General features: G+C 42.0%; 1 protein-coding gene across 1 annotated transcript in view; it reads left to right on the top strand.

Annotated features, from left to right (window-relative positions):
* CACHD1 (cache domain containing 1) overlaps nucleotides 1-21,991 on the top strand; it is a 227,828-nt gene that overhangs the window by 160,712 nt on the left and 45,125 nt on the right. Inside the window, exons 5-9 of the mRNA XM_011940834.1 lie at nucleotides 2,634-2,760; nucleotides 5,914-6,058; nucleotides 7,339-7,555; nucleotides 15,712-15,861; nucleotides 21,677-21,910. Of these exons, the coding sequence (XP_011796224.1) occupies nucleotides 2,634-2,760; nucleotides 5,914-6,058; nucleotides 7,339-7,555; nucleotides 15,712-15,861; nucleotides 21,677-21,910 (873 nt within the window). The remainder of the gene's footprint in view (nucleotides 1-2,633; nucleotides 2,761-5,913; nucleotides 6,059-7,338; nucleotides 7,556-15,711; nucleotides 15,862-21,676; nucleotides 21,911-21,991) is intronic.

The raw sequence follows: 21,991 nt of genomic DNA, 5'->3' as shown, positions 1-21,991 counted from the left end.
AAATGGCAAAAGTCCACCATACTTTGTAGAAGGCACCTAGCATAATGCCTAGACGGTCATAGGCACTCACTCAGCACTTGTTCCCAACACCATCTCAATGACCACAGGTAGATCTTTCCTATCTTTGGATTTCCATAGCCCTTCTCTGTACCTCACCCAAGCTCTTGATCAGATACTGTGATAATTAATTAAAAGTTTAGTGTATATTTCCAATCTCCCTGAATTAGTCTTTCTTTTGTAGGTAAGGATTTAGTATTTTTTTTTCTCCTTACCGCCATTCCTAAAAGCTGTTCCCTGCCCATGGTAGGCCAAGAACAAATCATGAAGTTGATCAAAGCCAAGCAAACATCAGAATAATAGTGGATATAAATACAGTGAACTAGAGACAGCGGAGACTGAAAGCAAGGCCTGTCTGTCTCAGATAAAATCTTGGGGCTGGGCTGGGCACGGTGGCTCGTGCCTGTAATCCTAGTACTTTAAGAGGCTAAGGCAGAAGGATCACTTGAGGCCACGAATTTGAGGCCAGCCTGGGCAACATGGTGACACCCTGTCTCTACAAAAATAAAAAAAGTTAGCTGAGTGTGATGGTGCCCACCTATAGTCTTAGCTATGCAAGAGACTGAGGCAGGAGGATCACTTGAGCCCAGGAAAACAAGACTGCAATGAGCTGTGATTGCATTCCCATCTGGGCGACAGAGTGAGACCCTGTCTCAAAAAAATCTTTTAAATAAAAAATAGAATAGGAATTCAGTCCTGCCAATATAACAAACCTCCAGAACAGCACAGCCACTGTCCTGAGTGCCAAGGAGACAGAGTAGACCATCGTCTTACCTTCTTGGAGTTCATGATGCTCTAGAGGAGAGGAGGCAGGCACATGACTGTTGCACCTGAGTTCACAGGGAACCATCACCCCCACAATATCCTGCAAATCTTTGCAGCTCCCATTTCATAATGTAATTCCTGATGCTACATATGGTATAAAAACATAATACCATAATTAGTCCACCCACTTTTATTTGAGGCCGAAGGATTTAGTGAGAAACACAGCGTCAGAAGAGCTATGTTAAAGCATGATCTTACCACCTACTAGCCGTGGATATTCATTTGTGTAGGAACTATTTACACTCACTGTGCTGCATTGTTCTAGGCTATAGGGGGGACAAGGCCAAGTTCTTCATTGCTTGCATCTTAAAATTTAACTGGGGGTGGGGAAGGAGAAGAGAAGAATGAACTGGTATTAAATGATATTTCAGATGGTGATAAATGCTATGAAGAAAATAAAACATGGCAGTGTTATAAAGGGCCATTTAATTTCTTTGAGCTTCAGTTTCCTCATTGCAATCTGAAGATAAGACCACATATCATGTAGTATTTTGTGAAACTTAAATATCCTGTGTGAAAGCTCTTTGTCTACAGTAGAAGCGAAGATCCCTCATCATTGTTAGAGTCATATCTCAGCCTCAGCCCTTACAGTCATACAAACAGATCCTTATTTGATCACATGGATGTTTAAAGCTTAATGTATTTTCTGGTCAAATACACCTCACGCATTCCTTCCTTTTTACGTTTGCTTGGAATCTTCCCGCAACTGAATTTCTTTTTGTTCCATTTCCATCTGTATAACTCTGCTTGTATATCAGTAATTACAATAGGGCTTGTTTTGTGCTCATCTTTGTATATCTTGCCAAATGTAAAGCAGTGACCAGCACGTAGTAAGTATGTAATAAGTAGCTGAGTCAGAGTGGAGCAGAGCAAAAGATCCTAAGAGCTCAGAAAAGAGAGGAAATTCTGATGGCAGGAGAGGGTAAAAAAGACTTCATGGAGGTTGTGGGACAGGATTGCATACAACAAGGTGGGCTGAGGGAATGGCAGATGCAGGTCAGCGGTAGGAATGCTGTGTAGATAAAGGGAGGCAGTACAGCATGATGTAAGGAACACAGGAGTCAGGACAGCCAGGTTTGAATCTCAGCTTGGCCATTTACTGAGGAGGTCTTTGACAAATCACTTAAGCATATTTTCTTGACTCCAAAGTAGTGATAACAATACCACCCACATCTTGGGGTTGCTTTATGGATGACATGAGATCACATAAGGAAGCCTGTATTCCAGCACCTGGCACAGAGGAATCTTTCCGTAAGTAACAGCTTAACCAGACAATGATGGCCTGTCTTTTTAAGTACCATGTATGCTGTTTCCTTCATTGTGAAGCAAAGGCAAGGTTAAGGTCACAGGTCTAGTCCCTCTGGCGATGAGGCCTGTTAACATCACTGTTTTCTACAGTTACAGACTGCACCCCAAGCCAACTAGTGTGTGCTGGCCCGACAGGGGCCTGCTCAGTGCAGGGAGAGATTAATGCAAGTGAATCATTTGCACTGGAAAAAGAATCCAAGACATATAATGTCATGGTACAATATTAAGAGTAATAGCTTCACTTAGCTGAAACATTGTGTTTTCTGTTCTTAGGGTATTTTTTAAGGGGCAGAAAGCAAATATTTCATAGAAAATTTACAACCTTGTATCTAGTGGGATTTCTTCATACTACAAGCAGTTTATGCAAAACAGATGCCTGAGAAGCGGTGCCTGCATGCACCTGTGGATTTGGTGGTTATACTTCATTTTCCTCACCCCTCTAGTTCTTGCAGACAACCTGAAATCCAACCCTGGAATTAAGTGGCAATATTTCAGTTCAGAAGAAGGAATTTTCACTGTTTTCCCAGCACACAAGTTCCGGTGTAAGGGCAGCTACGAACACCGCAGTAGGTATGTTGACTTGCATTCTGAAGTTTTTAATTATTGTTTAAGAGTGATCTACATGGAAGATAAAACTTCTCATTTCTACTCATGGCTATGCCTCTAAGCTGTGGATTCAGAAATTTGTACTTGTTCTGAAATGAATTCACCATTTAATATATGTGGATGTGAAATTCCAGGCAAGGGCAAATTACAAAACCCAGAGCTTTTCTATAGCTATGTAACATGCCAAATAAAAAAAGGTACTTACTCATGAAGTCAAATTGTGTGAAGCACCTAGAGTGTTTCGAGTTTCAGAATTCTTTGTTCAAATGTGAATGATGGTACCTTGTCTATAGGGCAGCCCTTGAACATAACTTTATAACATATCTCAGAGTAGAGTTTGTTATACTCAGCTTCCCTTTCTATGATGACATGCTTGGCCATACTGCATGCAATTTACATGCAGATTTTAACTACTAGAAGTTTTGAGGTGAGCTGAAAGCATTGAATTAAAAATCACTAACATCCTGCTTTTCTCACTCAGAGACATGACTTAAGATTCTACCATGTAGCCAGAAGGGCAATAATGGTGAGATAATTTGTATGACAAGAGTCATTAATGATAGAACCCCCCGAAGCAAATACACTTTCCTATTTAATCCTGGCAGTTTCCTGTTTGCCGTGTCAGATGTTTGATGCCAGAACATCTGGAGCTATAGTGCAGGGCACCCACTTTTCACACCATTTTCTGGAGTCTACACAATTACTTTAGCTTCCCTTCATCTTCACTTTAAATTGTATCCAGAATTTTTCCCCAAGGAAAATACTTCATCTGTGCTTTTCCTAAGATTTTTTTTTTTTCCTGAGGAGGAGTTTTGCTCTTGTTGCCCAGGCTGGAATGCAATGGCATGATCTCGACTCACTGCCACCTCTGCCTCCTGGGTTCAAGCGATTCTCCTGCCTCAGCCTCCCGAGTAGCTGGGATTACAGGCACCCACCACCAAGCCTGACTAATTTTTGTATTTTTAATAGAGATGAGGTTTCGCCAAGTTGGCCAGGCTGGTCTCGAACTGCTGACCTCAGGTGATCCGCCCACCTCAGCCTCCCAAAGTGCTGGGATTACAGGCATGACCCACCATGCCCGGCCATCCTAAGATATTTTTATTGTGTGTTTGGTTTCTTCCTTTCCCTCCCCATACATTCTGATGAAGACTTGGGTGTCTTGGAGACTGGACCAGAAGCCATGACCATGGCTTCTCATGAGAACAAAGGCCACCGTGAACCATCTACTTCTCATTTGCTTCTAAGAAGAGATAGGCTAGATGGCTTGCTGATTTTAATGAAGCACCCGTGAAGGAAAGTTTAAAAAGGAAAGCGAAACCTTGTCAAAATCAGCATTCACCAACACAAGGCAATTTGGAAAGTTTTCATGTATCTCCACCCTAAATCTGCACTAAATAGCCCTTGAACCTCTTTTCCCTTGGCTAAATAATCCACATTTCTCTCCTTATAGACTGCGATTCGCATCTCTTGTCCTAACTGCTTTCCTATGATGCCGTTCCAAGTTCTCTACATTCATTGCAAGTATGGAATGGATTTCAGGACATAGCAACACAAGAAAGGAACCGTTGGATACCAGTCATTCTATGAGGACTTCCCCCCAGTTTGTGCATTTAGCATCACTATTTATATATCCCACTAAAGCAGCTTTTAACAACTTAATGTGACGATGCCAACACATATCCCAGGTTTCATTTATGTGAATTGAATTTGAACAAAGGAAGTGTGTCATTTTAAAGAAAATCCACCCACCTAGCTTGGAGAATCTAAAAAGTTAAATATTTGACCTACTTGTCAGTGTTGAGATGATCAGATTTTCCTTCTTTTCTGTTCTCTGTTTCATTTCTGTAGCTACCTCTCCTGGATTCTTTTTATTCCATTTCCCTAGTGGCTCAATGGTATCGACTAGTGAAAATATAGTGGTACTTTAGTAATTACTGCAGGACTTTGGGCTTGAGAACAACTAGTGTAAATTTGGCCAGATTTTGAGTTTTTTTGGTACTTTGCCTACATTTCTTAATTTGTGTCCAGGCTTTTGTGATTCAGCTGGCATCTAACATTTCACAGGAAAATCTAGTGTTTTAGGGGTGTCAGTAAAGGAGAGAATTCTCTTGAGGCTGATTTGCTTTCTTAAACTCCTTCTAATTTGTTCCAGCTTTAAAACTGTGAATAGAGACCTCATTAAACCTCTTCTCACAAACCTTCCTGCACTGCACATTAGCAGAAGGCTGCTTTGATGGGAAGCATTTCTCCTTTGTGGTTGCCCCCAACCCCCTTTTTTTCAATGTTGGCAAACAAAAACCTGGCAAGAAGAGTGGCTATCACAGACTTGGACAAATTTTGATGGCACAGTTTTAAATGCTCAGATAAGGGGCCTTTTGGTGGCTGACCTATGTGAATTGTTTCAGTCCAGAAAGGAAAGGGGCCTCTTAGCAGGAGCCTTTATATAAGAAAAGAGGAACCAAACCTGCTATTCAAAGCTGCTCAGCATGCTCACGGGTTATAGCCTGCCTCACTTCTAGCCAAGCCTCACTCTGCAAGTCTGCAGAGGATAATCCAGCCCTGGTGAGGGGACCTTTTTCTCCTTGACTGATCTCTCAGCCCAAGGGGCCACCACATCCACACCCTTTAGCAAAACAGGTACACCGGGCAATACCAAGCAGAGGTTGTACATATTTTATATGAGGATTTTAACTACTAGAAGTTTTGAGCTGTGCAGAATGCATTGAGTTAAAGAGCACTAACATCCTGCTTTTCTCTGAGAAAAAAAAAAGAGAGAGAGAGAGAAAAGCAGGATGTTAGTGATGCTGAAAAAGCCAACCTCCAAAAGGGTTTGCTGCTGAAAAGCTTCTCTTGTCTGCTTTGATCTTTAAAGGCATAAATTACCCATACCTGTTCCACAGACACACCTTGTTGTCTTGTTGTCTTAGGTATTATTGCCTTAGGTATTATTTTCAATGCACCAGTATGGTTTCTCCTTCCATGTGGATCCCTCCATCCTTGTGCCATCTCTGGGAGGACACAGAGACCAACGTGCCCCGTGCACTGTAATGTTCACAGCTGTGTTGAGGCCCTTTACCTAAACCAAGACTGACCTCAGAGAGCTTCTTCTCCCTGCAGACCCATCTACGTCTCTACAGTCCGGCCGCAGTCAAAGCACATAGTCGTGATTCTGGACCACGGGGCTTCGGTCACAGACACTCAGCTTCAGATTGCCAAGGACGCTGCTCAGGTCATCCTCAGTGCCATCGATGAACATGACAAGGTGACCGTGACCCCTGTGACCCCAATGGCATGAGGTTCTCCTTGAATGCCTTTTTCAAAGTACTTTATTGTTTTGTGATATAACAGATCCTCCTTGACTTACAATGGGGTTACATCCTGATAAATCTGTCATAAGTTGAAATTGCATTTAATACACCTGAGCTACATCATAGCTTGGGCTAGCCTACCTCAAACATTGTCAGAACACTTAGGTTAGCCCCCAGTTATGGAAAATCATCTAACACAAAGCCTATTTTATAACATAATAAAGTATTGGCTATCTCATGTAGTTTATTGAATACCGTAGTACACTGCAGAATACTGTATCAGCGGTTCTCCTTTGTGATTGCATGGCTTACTGGGAGCTGTGGCTCACTGCCATTGTCCAGCACCATGAGAGAGTATCAGGAGCCTGGGAAAAGATCCAAAATTGAAAGTACAGCTTCACTGCCTGCCTGTCACTTTCGCACCATCGTAAAGTCAAACCATTGTATGTCAGGGACCATCTGTATATTTTTTTAAATCCATCTTTAAAAGGACTTTGGGAAAAGAGTATTATTCTAATATTTGAGGAAGCAGCCACCAATCCAAAAATCTCTTTTGTAACTACCACCAACCTTAGTCTTATACTTCTTTATGGCTCATGGTAAGGTTTCTAATTAGCCATGACTTTCACACTGGAGGTTACGCTGAGGAGGAGAGGGGTGGGGGATTTAGATGCTGGTGGATGGCCGAACTTTATCGCAAGATTGTTGGGAAGGCAGGGAGAAGGGAAAGCTACTAGTGGCTGACTAATCTCTGGGACACCTTGGAGAGAGGTGTGGGTACAGCTAATGATAATCTATTGCGTGTGGACGTTTTCTGCTTCATCGTTTTGACTTTGGCAACTCCAGAGGTTTTGCTCACTAACTTAGTGGCTTAAAACACACACACCTTACTCTCTTACCCTCACCCTCACCTACAGGTTGAAAACCAGGATAGTTCATTCTTGCTATGACTTTTCTCTGCATAAAGTAGTTGTGTGTGTGTTTAATGTTATATATGAACACAGTACTACTACTTCATCTTGGAACAAAAACCAAACTCTAGGGGTTTCCCCACTTTACCAATCCTTATGGATCCTTTTCAAATTTGATAGATTGATGGCTCCAGGGATTTATTTTGAAACTCTCAGACTCTGTTCTGTAGGCCTTCTCCTTCCTTGGGTTCTTCTGTTACATAAACAAATAAATCTTTAAATGGTAGGATAACAAGTTTGTTTGTTTTTTTTCTTTCCTGCAGATTTCTGTGTTAACTGTGGCAGATACCGTCCGGACTTGCTCACTAGACCAGTGCTATAAGACCTTCTTGTCTCCAGCTACCAGTGAGACAAAAAGGAAAATGTCCACCTTTGTTAGCAACGTGAAGTCTTCAGACAGTCCTACCCAGCACGCAGTGGGATTCCAAAAGGCATTTCAGCTGATTCGAAGCACAAACAATAACACAAAGTTCCAAGCAAGTGAGTGCGTTCTCTCAGAGGACTTCCAAGCATAATAGATAAAGATGGCAATAGGAATATATTGTAAATTGATCACTCAAAGATGCTTAGAGAGATTTATTTATTTATTTATTTATTTATTTATTTATTTATTTATTTATTTATTTATTTATTTATTTATTTACCTTGAGACAGGGTCTTGCTCTGTCCAAGCTGGAATGCAGTGGCGTGATCATGGTTCACTCCAGCTTTGACTTCCTGGGCTCCAGCAGTCTTTATACCTCAGCCTCCCAAGTAGCTGGGACCACAGGCGTACACCACCACACCCAGCTAATTTTTGTATTTTTGGTAAAGAAAGGGTTTCACTGACTGAGACCTGTCTGATCTCAAACTCTTGAGCTCAAGCAATACACCTGCCTTTGCCTCCCGAAGTACTGGAATTACAAGCATGAGCCACTGTACCCAGCGTAGAGGGATTAAAAAAAAAAATTGATTGGGGATGAGGTGCGGTGGCTCATGCCTATAATCCCAGTACTTTGGGAGGTCAAGGCAGGCAGATCACAAGGTCAGGAGTTCGAGACCAGCCTGGCCAATATGGTGAAACCCCCCCCATCTCTACTAAAAATACAAAAAAAGTAGGCAGGCGTGGTGGCGTTTGCCTATAGTCCCAGCTGCTCGGGAGGCTGAGGCAGGAGAATCACTTGAACCCAGGAGGCAGAGGTTGCAGTGAGCTGAGATCATGCCACTGCACTCCAGCCTGTGCGACAGAGCGAGACTCTGTCTCGAAAGAAAAAAAAATTCATTTGAGATAAAATTGTCATGTGTTGTCTTCGTCATCATCGAATACTAGGATGTTAACTGGATTTTTCTCATCTTTCCCAATCAAAGATGGTCAGTGTGTACAATTTCTTGACTCTCTGAGCTTCCTCTTCCTGCCGCTTTGTTTAGATCATGTCTGCACTTATGTCCTAAGGGAATCTCCACATCCTTTCTAATGCTAATTGTCAGCTTTGCTTCCTCTTTGACTTAGAGTGAATGTCTGCTTGTGCACATGTGGACGTGAAGCGGGCAGCAGGAATTCTTGCCTTGATCCTTCCTTCTTCTAACCAGCTGTCATTTAGATGAGCACAGCCTTTCAGATGTAGAAAAGCACTCTATTTTTTCTTTTTTTTGAGACGGAGTCTCACTCTGTCACCCAGGCTGGAGTGCAATGGAGTAATCCCGGCTCACTGCAACCTCCACCTCCCAGGTTCAAGCAATTCTCCGGCCTCAGCCTCCTGAGTAGCTGGGATTACAGGCATGCACCACCATGCCTGGCTAATTCTTGTATTTTAAGTAGAGACGGGGTTTCACCATGTTGGTCAGGCTGATCTTGAACTCCTGACCTTGTGATCCCCCCACCTCAGCTTCCCAGAGTGCTGGGATTAGAGGTGTGAGCCAGCACGCCTGGCCTCTAATTTAATTTTTATAGATTAAAGAAAATCTGGAATTAGGATGCGTGCTAAAGTAAGGGAAAAGATACTTGAAATGGAGCTCATGCTTTGGAACTACTTAAAGGAATTTATTTCATTTTTCCTTTTATTTTAAAAAAATCTGTTTATAGGCCAGATGCGGTGTGGCTCATGCCTGTAATCCTAGCACTTTGGGAGGCCAAGGAGGGCGGATCACGAGGTCACGAGATCGAGACCAGCCTGACCAACATGGTGAAACCCCGTCTCTACTAAAATGATAAAAATTAGCTGGACGTAGTGGCACGCACCTGTAATCCCAGATACTTGGGAAGCTGAGGCAGGAGAATTTCTTGAACCCGGGAGGCGGAGGTTGCAGTGAGCCGAGATCGCACCACTGCGCTCCAGCCTGGTGACGGAGTGAGACTCCATCTCAAAAAAAAATATCTGTTTACAGTTTTTTTCTTTGTTTGAAAACATTAATGTATCCTATTGAGATAAATTTAAAGAATAGATTTCCAAGCCCTTCGTTGTGTCTGTGTTTAAGCTAAGCACTGATTAATGCAAAGCATAGTGCCTAGCACATAATGGATCCTCAAAAGAAGGAAGCTACTGTAATTATAACTAATGATGGTACATGGTGTGTTAGTTTTATGTTTCCGCATAACAAATTGTTACAAACTTAGCAGTTTAACACAATATACATTTGTTATCTCACAGTTTTTGTGGGTCAGGAGTCCAGGTACAGCTTAGCTGAGTCCTCTGTTTAGGGTCTCACGATGTTACCATCAAAGTGTCAGCAGGACTACCATTCATTCAGAGTCCTAAGGTTCATGCTAAGGTTCATTCACGCTAAGGTTCAACAAACGTGAGCTCCCATGTTTGTTGGCAGAATTCATTTCCTTGCAACTGTGAGACTGATTTCATTTACTTCTTCAAGGCCAATGGAAGAGCATCTCTTCAAATCCCTAGCTTCAGAGAAGGCTTGGACCCTCCTGTAACAAGCTCATCTGAGTAGATCAGCCCCACTCTCCCTCTTGATTTAATCAGATTACTCTCGCTTGTGATTAACTCAAAGTGAGTTTATCAGGGACCTCGGTAAGCATCCATCCATCTTTGCAAGGATACGTAGCACAATCACAGGAGTAATGGCTCATTACTTGCCATATTCTTCTTCTTAGAAGCAAGTTACAGGTTATGCACACATTCAGTATATACAGGATGTTGCTCATTTAGATCATCTTAGAATTTGGCCTACCAGCTTTGGCAAGCATCAGCTATCCACAAGCCAGTATTATGGGGTGGCTGAGTGTAAAGTTGCCCTTGGTTCAGTAAGGTCAGTTAACAAGGCTGAACTCAAGTACTCAAGGCAGATTGGCCTGTTTATCAATGCCACCCACCCATCAGTGTTCCTCACTAGACGTGTTCTTTCTACTGAATTCTGTCATCAAACTGTCTTTAAAGTCTAGTTTTGATTATTACACTTTTCTTTTTTTTTTTTCATTGAGATAGAGTCTCGCTCTGTCGCCCAGGCTGGAGTGCAGTGGCGTGATCTCAGCTCACTGCAAGCTCCGCCTCCCGGGTTTAGCCATTCTCCTGCCTCAGCCTCCCGAGTAGCTGGGACTACAGGCGCCCGCCACCTCACCAGGCTAGTTTTTTGTATTTTTTAGTAGAGACAGGGTTTCACTGGGTTAGCCAGGATGGTCTCTATCTCCTGACCTCATGATCCGCCCATCTCGGCCTCCCAAAGTGCTGGGATTACAGGCTTGAGCCACTGCGCCCGGCCGATTATTACACTTTTCAAATAATGGAGAGAAATGTTAGACTAGCAGTTGCAAACTCAGATGCCCACAGTGGCCAGGCAGCACATGTGAGCTGGGGGAAGGTAATGAGGATGAGTTGGAGAACATGGTCACACGGAGCATGCACCATCCAGAGGGCAGCTGCTCCTCTGTTCAGTCCATTGAGCAGGAATGTCTGCCCAGTGCTGCCAGATCTTCTGTTTCAAGAGATGCCAGAAATCTGGATTTTCATGTGAAATCCCTTGATTTTCAAATGTTGACATTTGTTCCAGCTTTAAAGCTGTGAATAAAGACCTCATTAAATCTCTTCTCACAGACATTCCTGCACTGCATGTGAGCAGGAGGCTGGTTTGATGGGAGGCATTTCTCCTCTGGATTTTTCTGTGTTTGTTTTTCTTAATGTTGGCAAACAAAATCATGGCAAGAAGATTGACCATTAGAGACTTGGACAAATTTTGAAGGCACAGTTTTCTAAATACTCAGAGGAACCCTTTTTAGGCCAAGTAAGATGTTTCTAAGGCTTAGCTCACTCACCTCTAATTTATAGCTTTTACTGACAGTTTAGAGAAAAAATATTCTAGATTAGTTTGTATGAAGAAAAGACTTCAGGAATGAGTGTTGTCCAGTTTGTTAAGGAGCGGTCCCAGGGTACTCTCAGGCTGTATAGCCCAGGAGTTATGCGGGTTATGGATTTCAACCAGTGTTCTACTCTGGAATTTTTCTAACCTTGTGAATTTGTCTATATTGTTCTATTTTCTCCAGAACTGGATTCCTAATCTGTAAATGGAGGGATGATAATATCCAGGATTCCATCATAAATATCCAATGTATATTTGCTGTGATTATTATGATATTCAGTTTCCTATAAGACTTCTAGCTCCAGCTAAACTAGATTAGATACCCTAGATGTCCTAAGTTGACCTCAGGCCCAAAGATGGCCATGGCCTAGACAACAGTATAGCGAGGCGTCTGTATGTACTTCCTAGAAGTTTATTCTAGTGTAAACTCTATACATCACTATTTCTCTTCACTCTACAGACAATTATTTAATGTCTACTGTATATCTGGTGCTGTTTTGGTTGCCACCTGTGAGGTTATTCAAATAAATAAGACCTACTCTTGACGATCATTGCAAGGGTTAGTCTGTACATGATGAAAGTACACTGTAGTATGCCCACACTGGTAGCCATATAAAAATAAACTACATGTTGGCCGGGCGCGGTGGCTCAAGCCTGTAATCCCAGCACTTTGGGAGGCCGAGACGGGCGGATCACGAGGTCAGGAGTTCGAGACCATCCTGGCTAACACGGTGAAACCCCGCCTCTACTAAAAAATACAAAAAGCTAGCCGGGCGAGGTGGCCGGCGCCTGTAGTCCCAGCTACTCGGGAGGCTGAGGCAGGAGAATGGCATAAACCCGGGAGGCGGAGCTTGCAGTGAGCTGAGATCCGGCCACTGCACTCCAGCCCGGGCGACAGAGCGAGACTCCGTCTCAAAAAAAAAATAAATAAATAAACTACATGTCATAAATCATTATTGGTTGACACTAATTTGCCTTGTACCAACCAGAAAGTCTAAAACTTTTGTCCGATTCTGACCCTTTCTTCAGTCTCATGGTAGATCTTTAACTGACAGCATTAACATCTTGGAGTTGTTTGTTCTGAATTTGTTTTGGAGCTTTTTAGTTGAGGATCATAATGAACCTCAATTAAAGATGATTAAGAGTGGAGACCTAATGGTATGGGCAAAGCCCAAATTTGTGTTGCTCTTCCCCTTTTGATGTTGACCCCAAGACAGGCCTGGTGGCTTATAGAAAGACTCACCAAATGGAGAGCTATTACATTTTCTTCCAGTTACATGCTGCATCTCTGCTCTACCCCAAGTCCCTATAATTATTCGCCCCTAAAATTGCTCTAACTGGGTGACTAAAAAGGGAATATCCCAATGCATTAAAAAAAAATCAAACCAAATTTGACAGATCTGATAAGAATGGAAAAATAACTCAATTGTTCTTGAGGATAAGGTGGGAATGAAGTCAGGGGTTGGGCAGAGCCAGCAAGGATACTTACAGAGTGTATGTCTTATTGTTGGAATGGAAAGAAAATGTGCTTGGCTACCAAAGGAGCTCAAGGGCTACAAGCCTTCTGGCTTTCCACACATGGACCTTTGCCCTAGAAACAGCTCTAAATGACAGTGTATTTTATGCAGAATCATAAGGCTAAGTCAAAAACCTTAGACACTAGGGTTCTCCTTTAGGTCAGCCTAAATGTGTCCAGGAATTTATCACACATGTACTTTTGTGATGAGCAGATGGTTTGTATCATACCATAGATCCTCCTATGCTATATCTATATCTATATATTTGTTCCCCCCAACTAGGGACTCAAGCAATTTTTGTTTTTCTGTTTTTCAGTCTGAAGTTTAAATGAACTGTTTAGGGTCCTTATAAAATAATTTACTGAACTGTATATACAACTTTGAAAAAATATTGACATCTGGTTTGTTGACATCTAATTTAAGACAAGAATCTTCCTAAAATGTGTGGATTTTCTTTTTGCATCAGCATTCACTTCCTAATCTCTGATAACTAAATAGTGAAATTTAAATGTGCAATTAATGTTCACTAGAGAATGTTCAGGTATCAAAATTGGTATTAAGTATTAGAAGTAAATAAGAGGAACTTTGAATGCATTTGTTTCTTGGAGTCAAATTCTGTTAAACTCAGTTCAGTTATCTGTGATATTCATACATTATAAGTTAACTGTTCAATTCTGCATAATAAAGAATACTTACATCTAAAATGGAAATGTATAAACTGAAGGAAATTCAAGCTTTGTGTCTGCACCATTAGGATAATTTTTTAAAGGGTAACCGTATTCATTAAATATTGCTGTGTAACAAATTATTCCAACATTCTGTAGCTTAGTACATCTTTATTGTCTCATAGTTTCTGTCCATCAGGAATCTGGGCACGGCATAGCTGGGTGCCTCTGGCCCAACAAGTTTCTTTAGATTGCAGTCAACCTATTGACCAGAGCTGCTGTCATCTCAAAGTTCTACTGGGGAAATAGCTGCTTCCAAGCTCACTCACACTTGTGCTGGCAGGATTTTCAGTTCAAAGGGCCTCTGTTCCTTGCCTCTCCATAGGACTGTTTACAACCTGCCAGCTGGCTTTCTTCAGAATGAGAAAGCCCCCCCCCTTGCAGAAGCCACAGTCTGTTTGTAACCTAGTCTTGGTCTTGATGTTCCTTCACCTCTGCTGCATTCTAGTCATTATAAGTGACTCACTAAATCCAGCCACACTCAAGGAAGGCAACTACCCCAGGAGGTGAATGAATTTGGAGGACATGGAATCACTAAGGGACCAAGTTTGAGGTTGCCTGCCACAGTCACTTTAGAGCAACCTCAACTAAAAGACAATAACCAAAACCTGAAGAAATAAGTATATAACATATTACATAGATTTTTATTTCTCAGTAAAAAATATGTAGAATGTCCTAAAAATGTTCACATGTGCGGTGGCTCACGCCTGTAATCCCAGCACTTTGGGAGGCAGAGGCAGGCAGATCACTTGAGGTCAGGAGTTCAAGACCAGCCTGGCCAACATGGTGAAACCCCATCTCTACTAAAAATACAAAAAATTAGCTGGGCATAGTAGCGCGTGCCTGTAGTCCCAATTGCTCAGTAGTCTGAGGCATGAGAATTGCTTGAACCCTGGAGGGGGAGGTTGCAGTAAGCTGAGATCATGCCACTGCACTCCAGCCTGGGTGACAGAACAAGACTCAGTCTTAATATAGATATATATACACACATACACACACACACATAAGCACACACATACACACATTTAACATATGTATTTAACACATATATATATGTTAAATCAAAGAATTGCAGATTAGAAAGAGGATATAAAAGTCCAGCTCTCTGACTTCCCTCTTTTTATTGTGGTCATTTAGCCTCTGCTTATTTATCTCTAATTGTAGGAAATTTATCATCTTTGTTTTTTGTAGTCAATCCACTTGACAGAAGTTCTATTGGACCAACCTAACTCTCAGTTATTCTACCTCTCAGCCCTGTTTGGAAAATAATTTCAATTCTAACTCAGGGCTGCTACTTTAATACAATGGCATGGTTTTTGTTTTCATTTTGTGTGTATGTTGTAGTTTCTTTTTTTTTTCTCTTTTATCTTCTTTTTGTCATCACCTTTTTGCTGATAGTCTTTACTTAAAATAACCAATTATTCTTCACAGCAACACTATTAAGTCAGTCCTGTCTTTACTCCCATTTTATAGATAAAGAAAATTAGGTGTAGAAAGGTTGAGAAATTTGCCTCAATTACCCAGATGCAGCTTGTAAATAGCAGAGCTGGGCTTTGAACACAGTCAACTGGCTTCTAAGTCCATGTTTCACTGCTCTACTGATGAGATTTTTCAATGAAAATTACCTAGAGATATTTAGTACAGGAGCGAATAACATTATGTGCCTGAAGAGCCCTGAAAGAATCATCATTTTAAAGCCTGATCCTCAAGAAACAAGCATTCATGGTGGTGTTCCTGCATCACAGAGGAAAGGATAAGTCCCATTCTGCATCATCTGTTTCAGAAGGCAGGAGAGATTTCCATTTGATTGGCTTAAATTACTATAACCATGGGTGCCTAAAGGAAATCACCTCCTTTTATGTGGTAAATATATGTGGAACATCCTTACCCGATGCTGCATAAATGTGGCCTCATTGTCCAGAAAGGGTGGGATGGAAGAAAGGCAGAAGCGGGGGGATGAAAGCCACAGCATCAAATGGGAGGAACTAGGAACCATGGGCTAGGCAGGTCCTCGAGGTGGGGAAGTCCAAGGACATGAACAGGAAACTGAACTGCTGCCTTTAGCCAGAATCCAAATAGAGCATTTAATTGATGTGTTTTTGCTTAGATACAGACATGGTCATCATTTACCTGTCAGCTGGCATTACATCAAAGGACTCTTCGGAAGAAGATAAAAAAGCAACTCTCCGAGTCATCAATGAAGAAAATAGCTTTCTAAACAACTCCGTAATGATTCTCACCTATGCCCTCATGAACGGTAGGTAGTATTTCAAGATTTTCCTTTCAGATCAAAGATCCCTCTAAGTGTATGCTGCTTTAAAAAGAAGAAGAAGAATCATAACAGTGTGCTTGGATGAAGGCTATGGGAAAAGGCAACCAGGCAGCTCTTTCTCTACCTGATGTTGGTATTTAGGGCGTGTTAGGAGGTTCCTTTCTCTTCATCTCTCTCTCCAACTAACTGCTTGTTTCTAAACCTCTTCTCCACTTGCGTGGTCTTGCAGAGGATTTTATACAGCATCGCCCCTCCCCACCTTTTTTTTTCAGTTCTTCATATTCTAGGATTATCTAAGGTTTTAACTTATCTCATTGGTTTAAGCTGCAGGAAGCCAAAGCACTGACCTAGATTCTTCTGTGCTACCGATCTGTGAATATCACATTTTCCTACAGAATCACCACCTGAAGCCTCTTCTACCACTTTCTCCACCTCAGCTTCCTTAGCTGTAAAATGGAGATAAGCATTGTCTACTTTGCAGTGTTGTTGTGAGGATTAGCCTTAATGTACAGTAAACATTCATTAAAATGGATTGTGCTGCTATTGAATGACTGAATGTAAAAGGGTTCAGAAATTGGCAAATTCAAGCTACTACTCCCTTTTTCCCCTTTTACTATTCAGTCTGTCCGCTAGTCTGAGTGCAGCACTGTTTTCTAGCCGTCTTGTATCTCTCCACCTATTAACACATTGCTTTTCTACCATGACATCTTCAGGCCCATTGACCTCAGTATTCAAAGTGGCCATCTTCTCTTGTGTTTAAGAGGCCATGTCTTGGCTGGGCACGGTGGCTTACGCCTGTAATCCCAACACTTTGGGAGGCCGAGGTGGGCAAATCACAAGGTCAAGAGATCAAGACCTGGCCCACGTGGTGAAACCCTGTCTCTACTAAAAATATAAAAATTAGCTGGGCGTGGTTGAGGCAGGAGAATCGCCTGAACCCAGGAAGCAGAGGTTGCAGTGAGCTGAGATTGCGCCACTGCACTCCTGCCTGGTAACAGAGAAAGACTTTATCTTAAAAAAAAAAAAAAAAAGCCAAGTCTTGAGCAGCCTTTCCCACCTACTATCTTTTGTTTCTCTTGTCACCTGCAAAATTTCCATGCAGAACCATGTGGTTTAGGGACAGTGGGCCTCATATTCTGATGTGCTAAGGATTCCTTGGGGAATGGCTTTAAAATGCAGATTTCCAGGCATTGCTCTCAGACTCTTCTTCATATCCTCTTAGGAGGGGTTCAGGAATCTTCATTTTGGCCAGGGTGATTCTCTTCCAAATGTTTTCTAGACCACACTTAAGAGAACACAGGCTCTGTTGTCTAGTGGTCCTTAGCTGCTGTCTGCATTTGCTAGTCGTGTGGCTTATGGCAAATTACTTAATCTCTTTAGACTACAGTTTTATCTGTGAAATGAAAAATAGTAAAATCTACTGCATAGGGTTGTTGTAATAATAAATAAGCGATATATGATTGTGTTGAAAGTTCTTAACGTAGTACCTGGTAAAGAACGGGTCCTCAGAGGCCAGGCTCTGTGGCTCACACCTGTAATCCCAGCACTTTGGAAGGCTGAGGTGAGCAGATCACGAGGTCAGGAGATTGAGACCATCCTGGCTAACACGGTGAAACCCTGTCTCCGCTAAAAATACAAAAGAATTAGCCGGGCATGGTGGTGGGTGCCTGTAGTCCCAGCTACTCAGGAGGCTGAGGCAGGAGAATGGCGTGAACCCAGGAGGCAGAGCTTGCAGTGAGCTGAGATCTGGCCACTGCACTCCAGCCTGGGCGACAGAGCAAGACTCGTCTCCAAAAACAAAACAAAACAAAACAAACAAACAAACAAAAGAATGGGTCCTCAAAGCCAGTGAAAGGAGTTTATGAAAGCTTCTATGGTTTCCTCTCTCAGACAGCATAGCTCAGAGGTGGAGCTCTGCCATTCAGGCCCAGATCTCTGTCCAGTCCTCTTTGTCCCCTGGCACCTTGTGCCTAATTCTGATAAGCATGTCTCCCATTATACTGTAGTAAGGTGCTCACATACTGTCCTCTCTCTCTCCCTCCACTTTCCACAAGAATGTTAGCTTCTCAGGCATGAACTGTGTCTTAGTTTTCTTTGCATTCTGAGCGCTTAGCACAGGACTGAACGCAACTGAGGTGAGTGAGGATGCCTGGGCACGTGCCCGTCAGTGTCATCTCTGATCGCCTGTTGCTCTTTTCTCCTTTGTGTTGGCTTCTTTCATTCATGAGAGGTAGGAAGGGAGGGAGAAAAGGAGGAAAGGAGGAAAATAAAATTTACTGACCACCTACCATGTACAACATAGGGTACTGAGGTTTCAGAGCTGTATTATGCAAAGTTCCTGTCTGCAAGATCCTTATGACCCAGTGAGGAAGATCGGTAGACACAGAAGATGAATGAAATTCAATAGTAGAGGAGTAAGGAGGCCCAAAAGGAAGGGATTGCTTCTCTTCCATTAGATTTGAAGGTCTGCCCAGGCAGATGCTTCCTTACTTCCTTGCTGCCACCCATTCCTTCGCTGGTCCTAAATTCTTCAACCAGAGTCTTTTACACACTTTCTGTGTTCCAGTAATTCCATACTTTAGAATCTCTAGTTACTTCCATCTCAGCATCCTTTTCTCTTATCTTTCTTCCTTTAATCTAACTAGACACACATCCTCACTGCCAGTTTTCTCTTTCCTTCTCAGAATGCTATTTCTACGTGTGGTTCACTAGAGTAGACACACTTACCTTACTTACATTAGGGGAACAGATTGACTAAGAGAACCTTGGAATAAAGAATTTGTTGTCAGCTAAAAATTAAAATACTTGGGCCAGGCTCAGTGGCTCACACCTGTAATCCCAGCACTTTGGGATGCTGAGGCAGGCCGATCACCTGAGGTCAGGAGTTCGAGACCAGACTGGCCAACATGGTGAATCCCCATCTATACTAAAATACAGAAATTAGCCAAGTGTGGTGACCCATGCCTGTATTCCCAGCTACTCAGGAGGCTGAGGCACAAGAGTCGCTTGAACCTGGGAGGCAGAGGTTGCAGTGAGCCAAGATGGCACCACTGCACTCCAGCCTGGGCAGTAGAGTGAGACTCTGTCTCAAAAAATAAAATAAAAATAAAATAAATAAAACACTTGAACTACTGGAGATGAGAGACTGGGAAGGGTACCAGAGAAGCTGGGGGGATTGGGAATGGTTAATGGGTATTGATTGGTAATGGTTACATTCTATCTAACAAAAATATAGTTAGATAGAATGAATAAGATATAGTATTTGATAATGTAATAGGGTGACTATAGTCAATAGTAATTTATTATATATTTTAAAATAACTAATGCAGTAGAAGTTTTATGTTCCTAATAGTACAAAGAAATGATAAATGATTGGAGTGATTCGTACCTCAATTACTCTGCTGTGATTATTACACATTGAACACCTGTATCAAAACATTGCATGTATACCATGAATATATACACCTGCTATGTACCCATAAAAATTAAATTTAAAAAAGAGTTTATTGTCAGAATTAGAATGCACACAATTGTGGGAGAAATTGTGGGAGAAAAAAAAAATGAAAGACCCAAAATGGGGAGTTGACATCTCAGAAAGTTTAGTAACCAAGTTGGGGCCTGCTGGGAAGTCTGAGAAGTCTAGAAGCTAGGAACATGGAAGACCACTTAGGAGACCTGGTGTAGAAGTCCATGGAAGGATGTTGGCTTTTTGTTGCTGCCGGCCCCCGTGCATGCTCAGTGAAGCATCTGGAACATGCCTGGGGTTGCTATCAGTGAGCAGGTCAGCAGCTGGGAAAGGGAGCTGAACACAGAGAAGAGTAGGACAAACTGGAGCATTCTGGCCCCTCAGTGTCTGTCTCTCACCGCTTCTTTCTTTGTCCCCCAAATCTCGCAATACAGCCCTCACGTTTTGCACTTTTAACCTGGTAGCGTACTAGAAAAGAGGATCCTGGGAAATGTAGTTTGTAGCATGACCATGTTGATAATAGGCAACCCAGCGTACTTACCAATCAGCCACCCTACTGACCCACCACCACTGCTGCATAAAATCTCATGATGGAGTAACACCTCATATTCCATCCTCCATAACCTTCCATCCCACGCTACTCTTCTTTGCCTAGTAGATATTCTTGTTTGTCACTTTCCTTTTACGTTTTGAGAGACTCAAACAGTACATGACAAAGAAGGGAAATTTATTTATTGCTTGAGTTTTCTTCTTGTTTTACTTCTGTGAGCTTCTCAAGGATATAAGGTCAGGTACCAATCGTGTCTTTGGTGTTAACTTTTACTCTGGAGTGTACCCCTCACCCTCCATCTCAGCTCTGTGCCATGCAAAGGGAACAATAATATGATTCTGACTTAATTTGGCCCAGATATTTTTTCTTTTTCTTCAGTATTGCATGCATGGAGCAAAAGTCAAGTTTATTTAAATATAATGTGTTTTGACAAAGAAATGATAGGCCAGGCATGGTGGCTGATGCCTGTAATCCCAGCAGTTTGGGAGATAAGGGGGGCAGATCACTTGAGGCCAGAAGTTCGAAGCCAGCCTGGTCAACATGGTGAAGTGCCATCTTTACCAAAAATACAAAAAAAATAGCCAGGCATGGTGGTGTATACCTGTAATCCCAGCTACTTGGGAGGCTGAGGCATGAGAATTGCTTGAACCTAGGAGGTAGAAGTTGCAGTGAGCCAAGATTGCACCACTGCATTCCAGCCTGGGTGACAGAGGGAAACTCTGTCTCAAAAAAAAAGGTAGGGGATGGGGAAAAGAAATTAATTTTTATTTTATTCTGCCATGATTTTAGAAATGGACTTCCAGTGCTAGAAGTGTGTATACTCTCTATGTAGAAATGCTAAAGATGTATGTGGTAGATGAACCAGGAAAGCTTCAGATTCTTTTTAATGACTGAATAGTTCATGGTTTGCTGTTGAAACCTTCAGGAACATGAGACAAAACCTTTTTAAAATGAAGTGGTAGAACCTCAGTAGTGACTGAAATCATTTTGAATTCGTTTACAACAGTGCCCATATGCAATCAGTTTATAATCCTTTTGACTATGTTCCAACAATAGCAAACTAAAAAAAAAAAGTATTATTTATTTTTGTGCTATAAATTACAGATGTTGTAGAACAATACATTCCCAGTATGCCTAAATTTTGTACAAAGTTTTCAAAACCCTCTAAATGTAAAAAATTTATATTAAATAAATCAAAATCAGTATTGTCTTAACAATATCAAGTATGAATATGTTTATAATTAAAATGAGCTTAAAGAAACAGGGTTTGGAAGCATCAGTAAATGCAGTCCATAATTCTTTCATTTAGTTGCATGAGACTTTGGCAAGTGGTTTTATAGGTGAAGAAGTAAGGAATGAAAGGATAAACCTCTATCCTTTAAAACTCTTATGGTTTCATCTACGACATTAAATTCAATGCAGATGTGTTAATTATTACTTTTCTTTTTAAATATGAAATGCAGAAATGAATTTTCATTTTATAATTAACTTATGGGGAGAACACATTCTTACTGAACGGGACTCCTTTATTTACGCATATGTGTTTCATCATTGCCCTGTGAAGAGTCCCTTTCCCCTCTTGACTATTTCAGGGAAGACCATGCCTCAGGCTTTGTTTCCTCAGCAGGAACTGGTATTTGTATCCAGAGTCCACGCGGTCTCTGCAAAAACCCCTTTGGTATTACAAGACCTCATCCATGCCTGTATTTGATCGAAATGGCAAGAGGTTGAATGAATATAAACCATTCTGCTTTCCGTGGTCTTCTCTCGGCTTTCCATTTTAGATGGGGTGACTGGTTTGAAAGAGCTGGCTTTTCTGAGGGATCTAGCCGAACAGAATTCAGGAAAGTACGGTGTGCCAGACCGGACGGCCTTGCCTGTGATTAAGGGCAGCATGATGGTGCTGAACCAGTTGAGCAACCTGGAGACCTCAGTGGGCAGGTTCTACACGAACCTTCCCAACCGGATGATTGACGAAGCCGTCTTCAGCCTCCCCTTCTCTGATGAGATGGGAGATGGTGAGTTTGGATAAACTTCCTGTTAAAGGAAGGGGAAAAGAATTGGGTGGCTAGAAATGGGCACCTCTTTCTCAGGATCAT

This window comes from Colobus angolensis, unplaced genomic scaffold (assembly GCF_000951035.1).
Source record: "Colobus angolensis palliatus isolate OR3802 unplaced genomic scaffold, Cang.pa_1.0 Scaffold102, whole genome shotgun sequence".
Lineage (NCBI taxonomy): Eukaryota > Metazoa > Chordata > Mammalia > Primates > Cercopithecidae > Colobus > Colobus angolensis.
The sequence above is the reverse complement of the archived record's forward strand: the minus strand, read 5'-3'. Positions and strand labels throughout refer to the sequence as shown.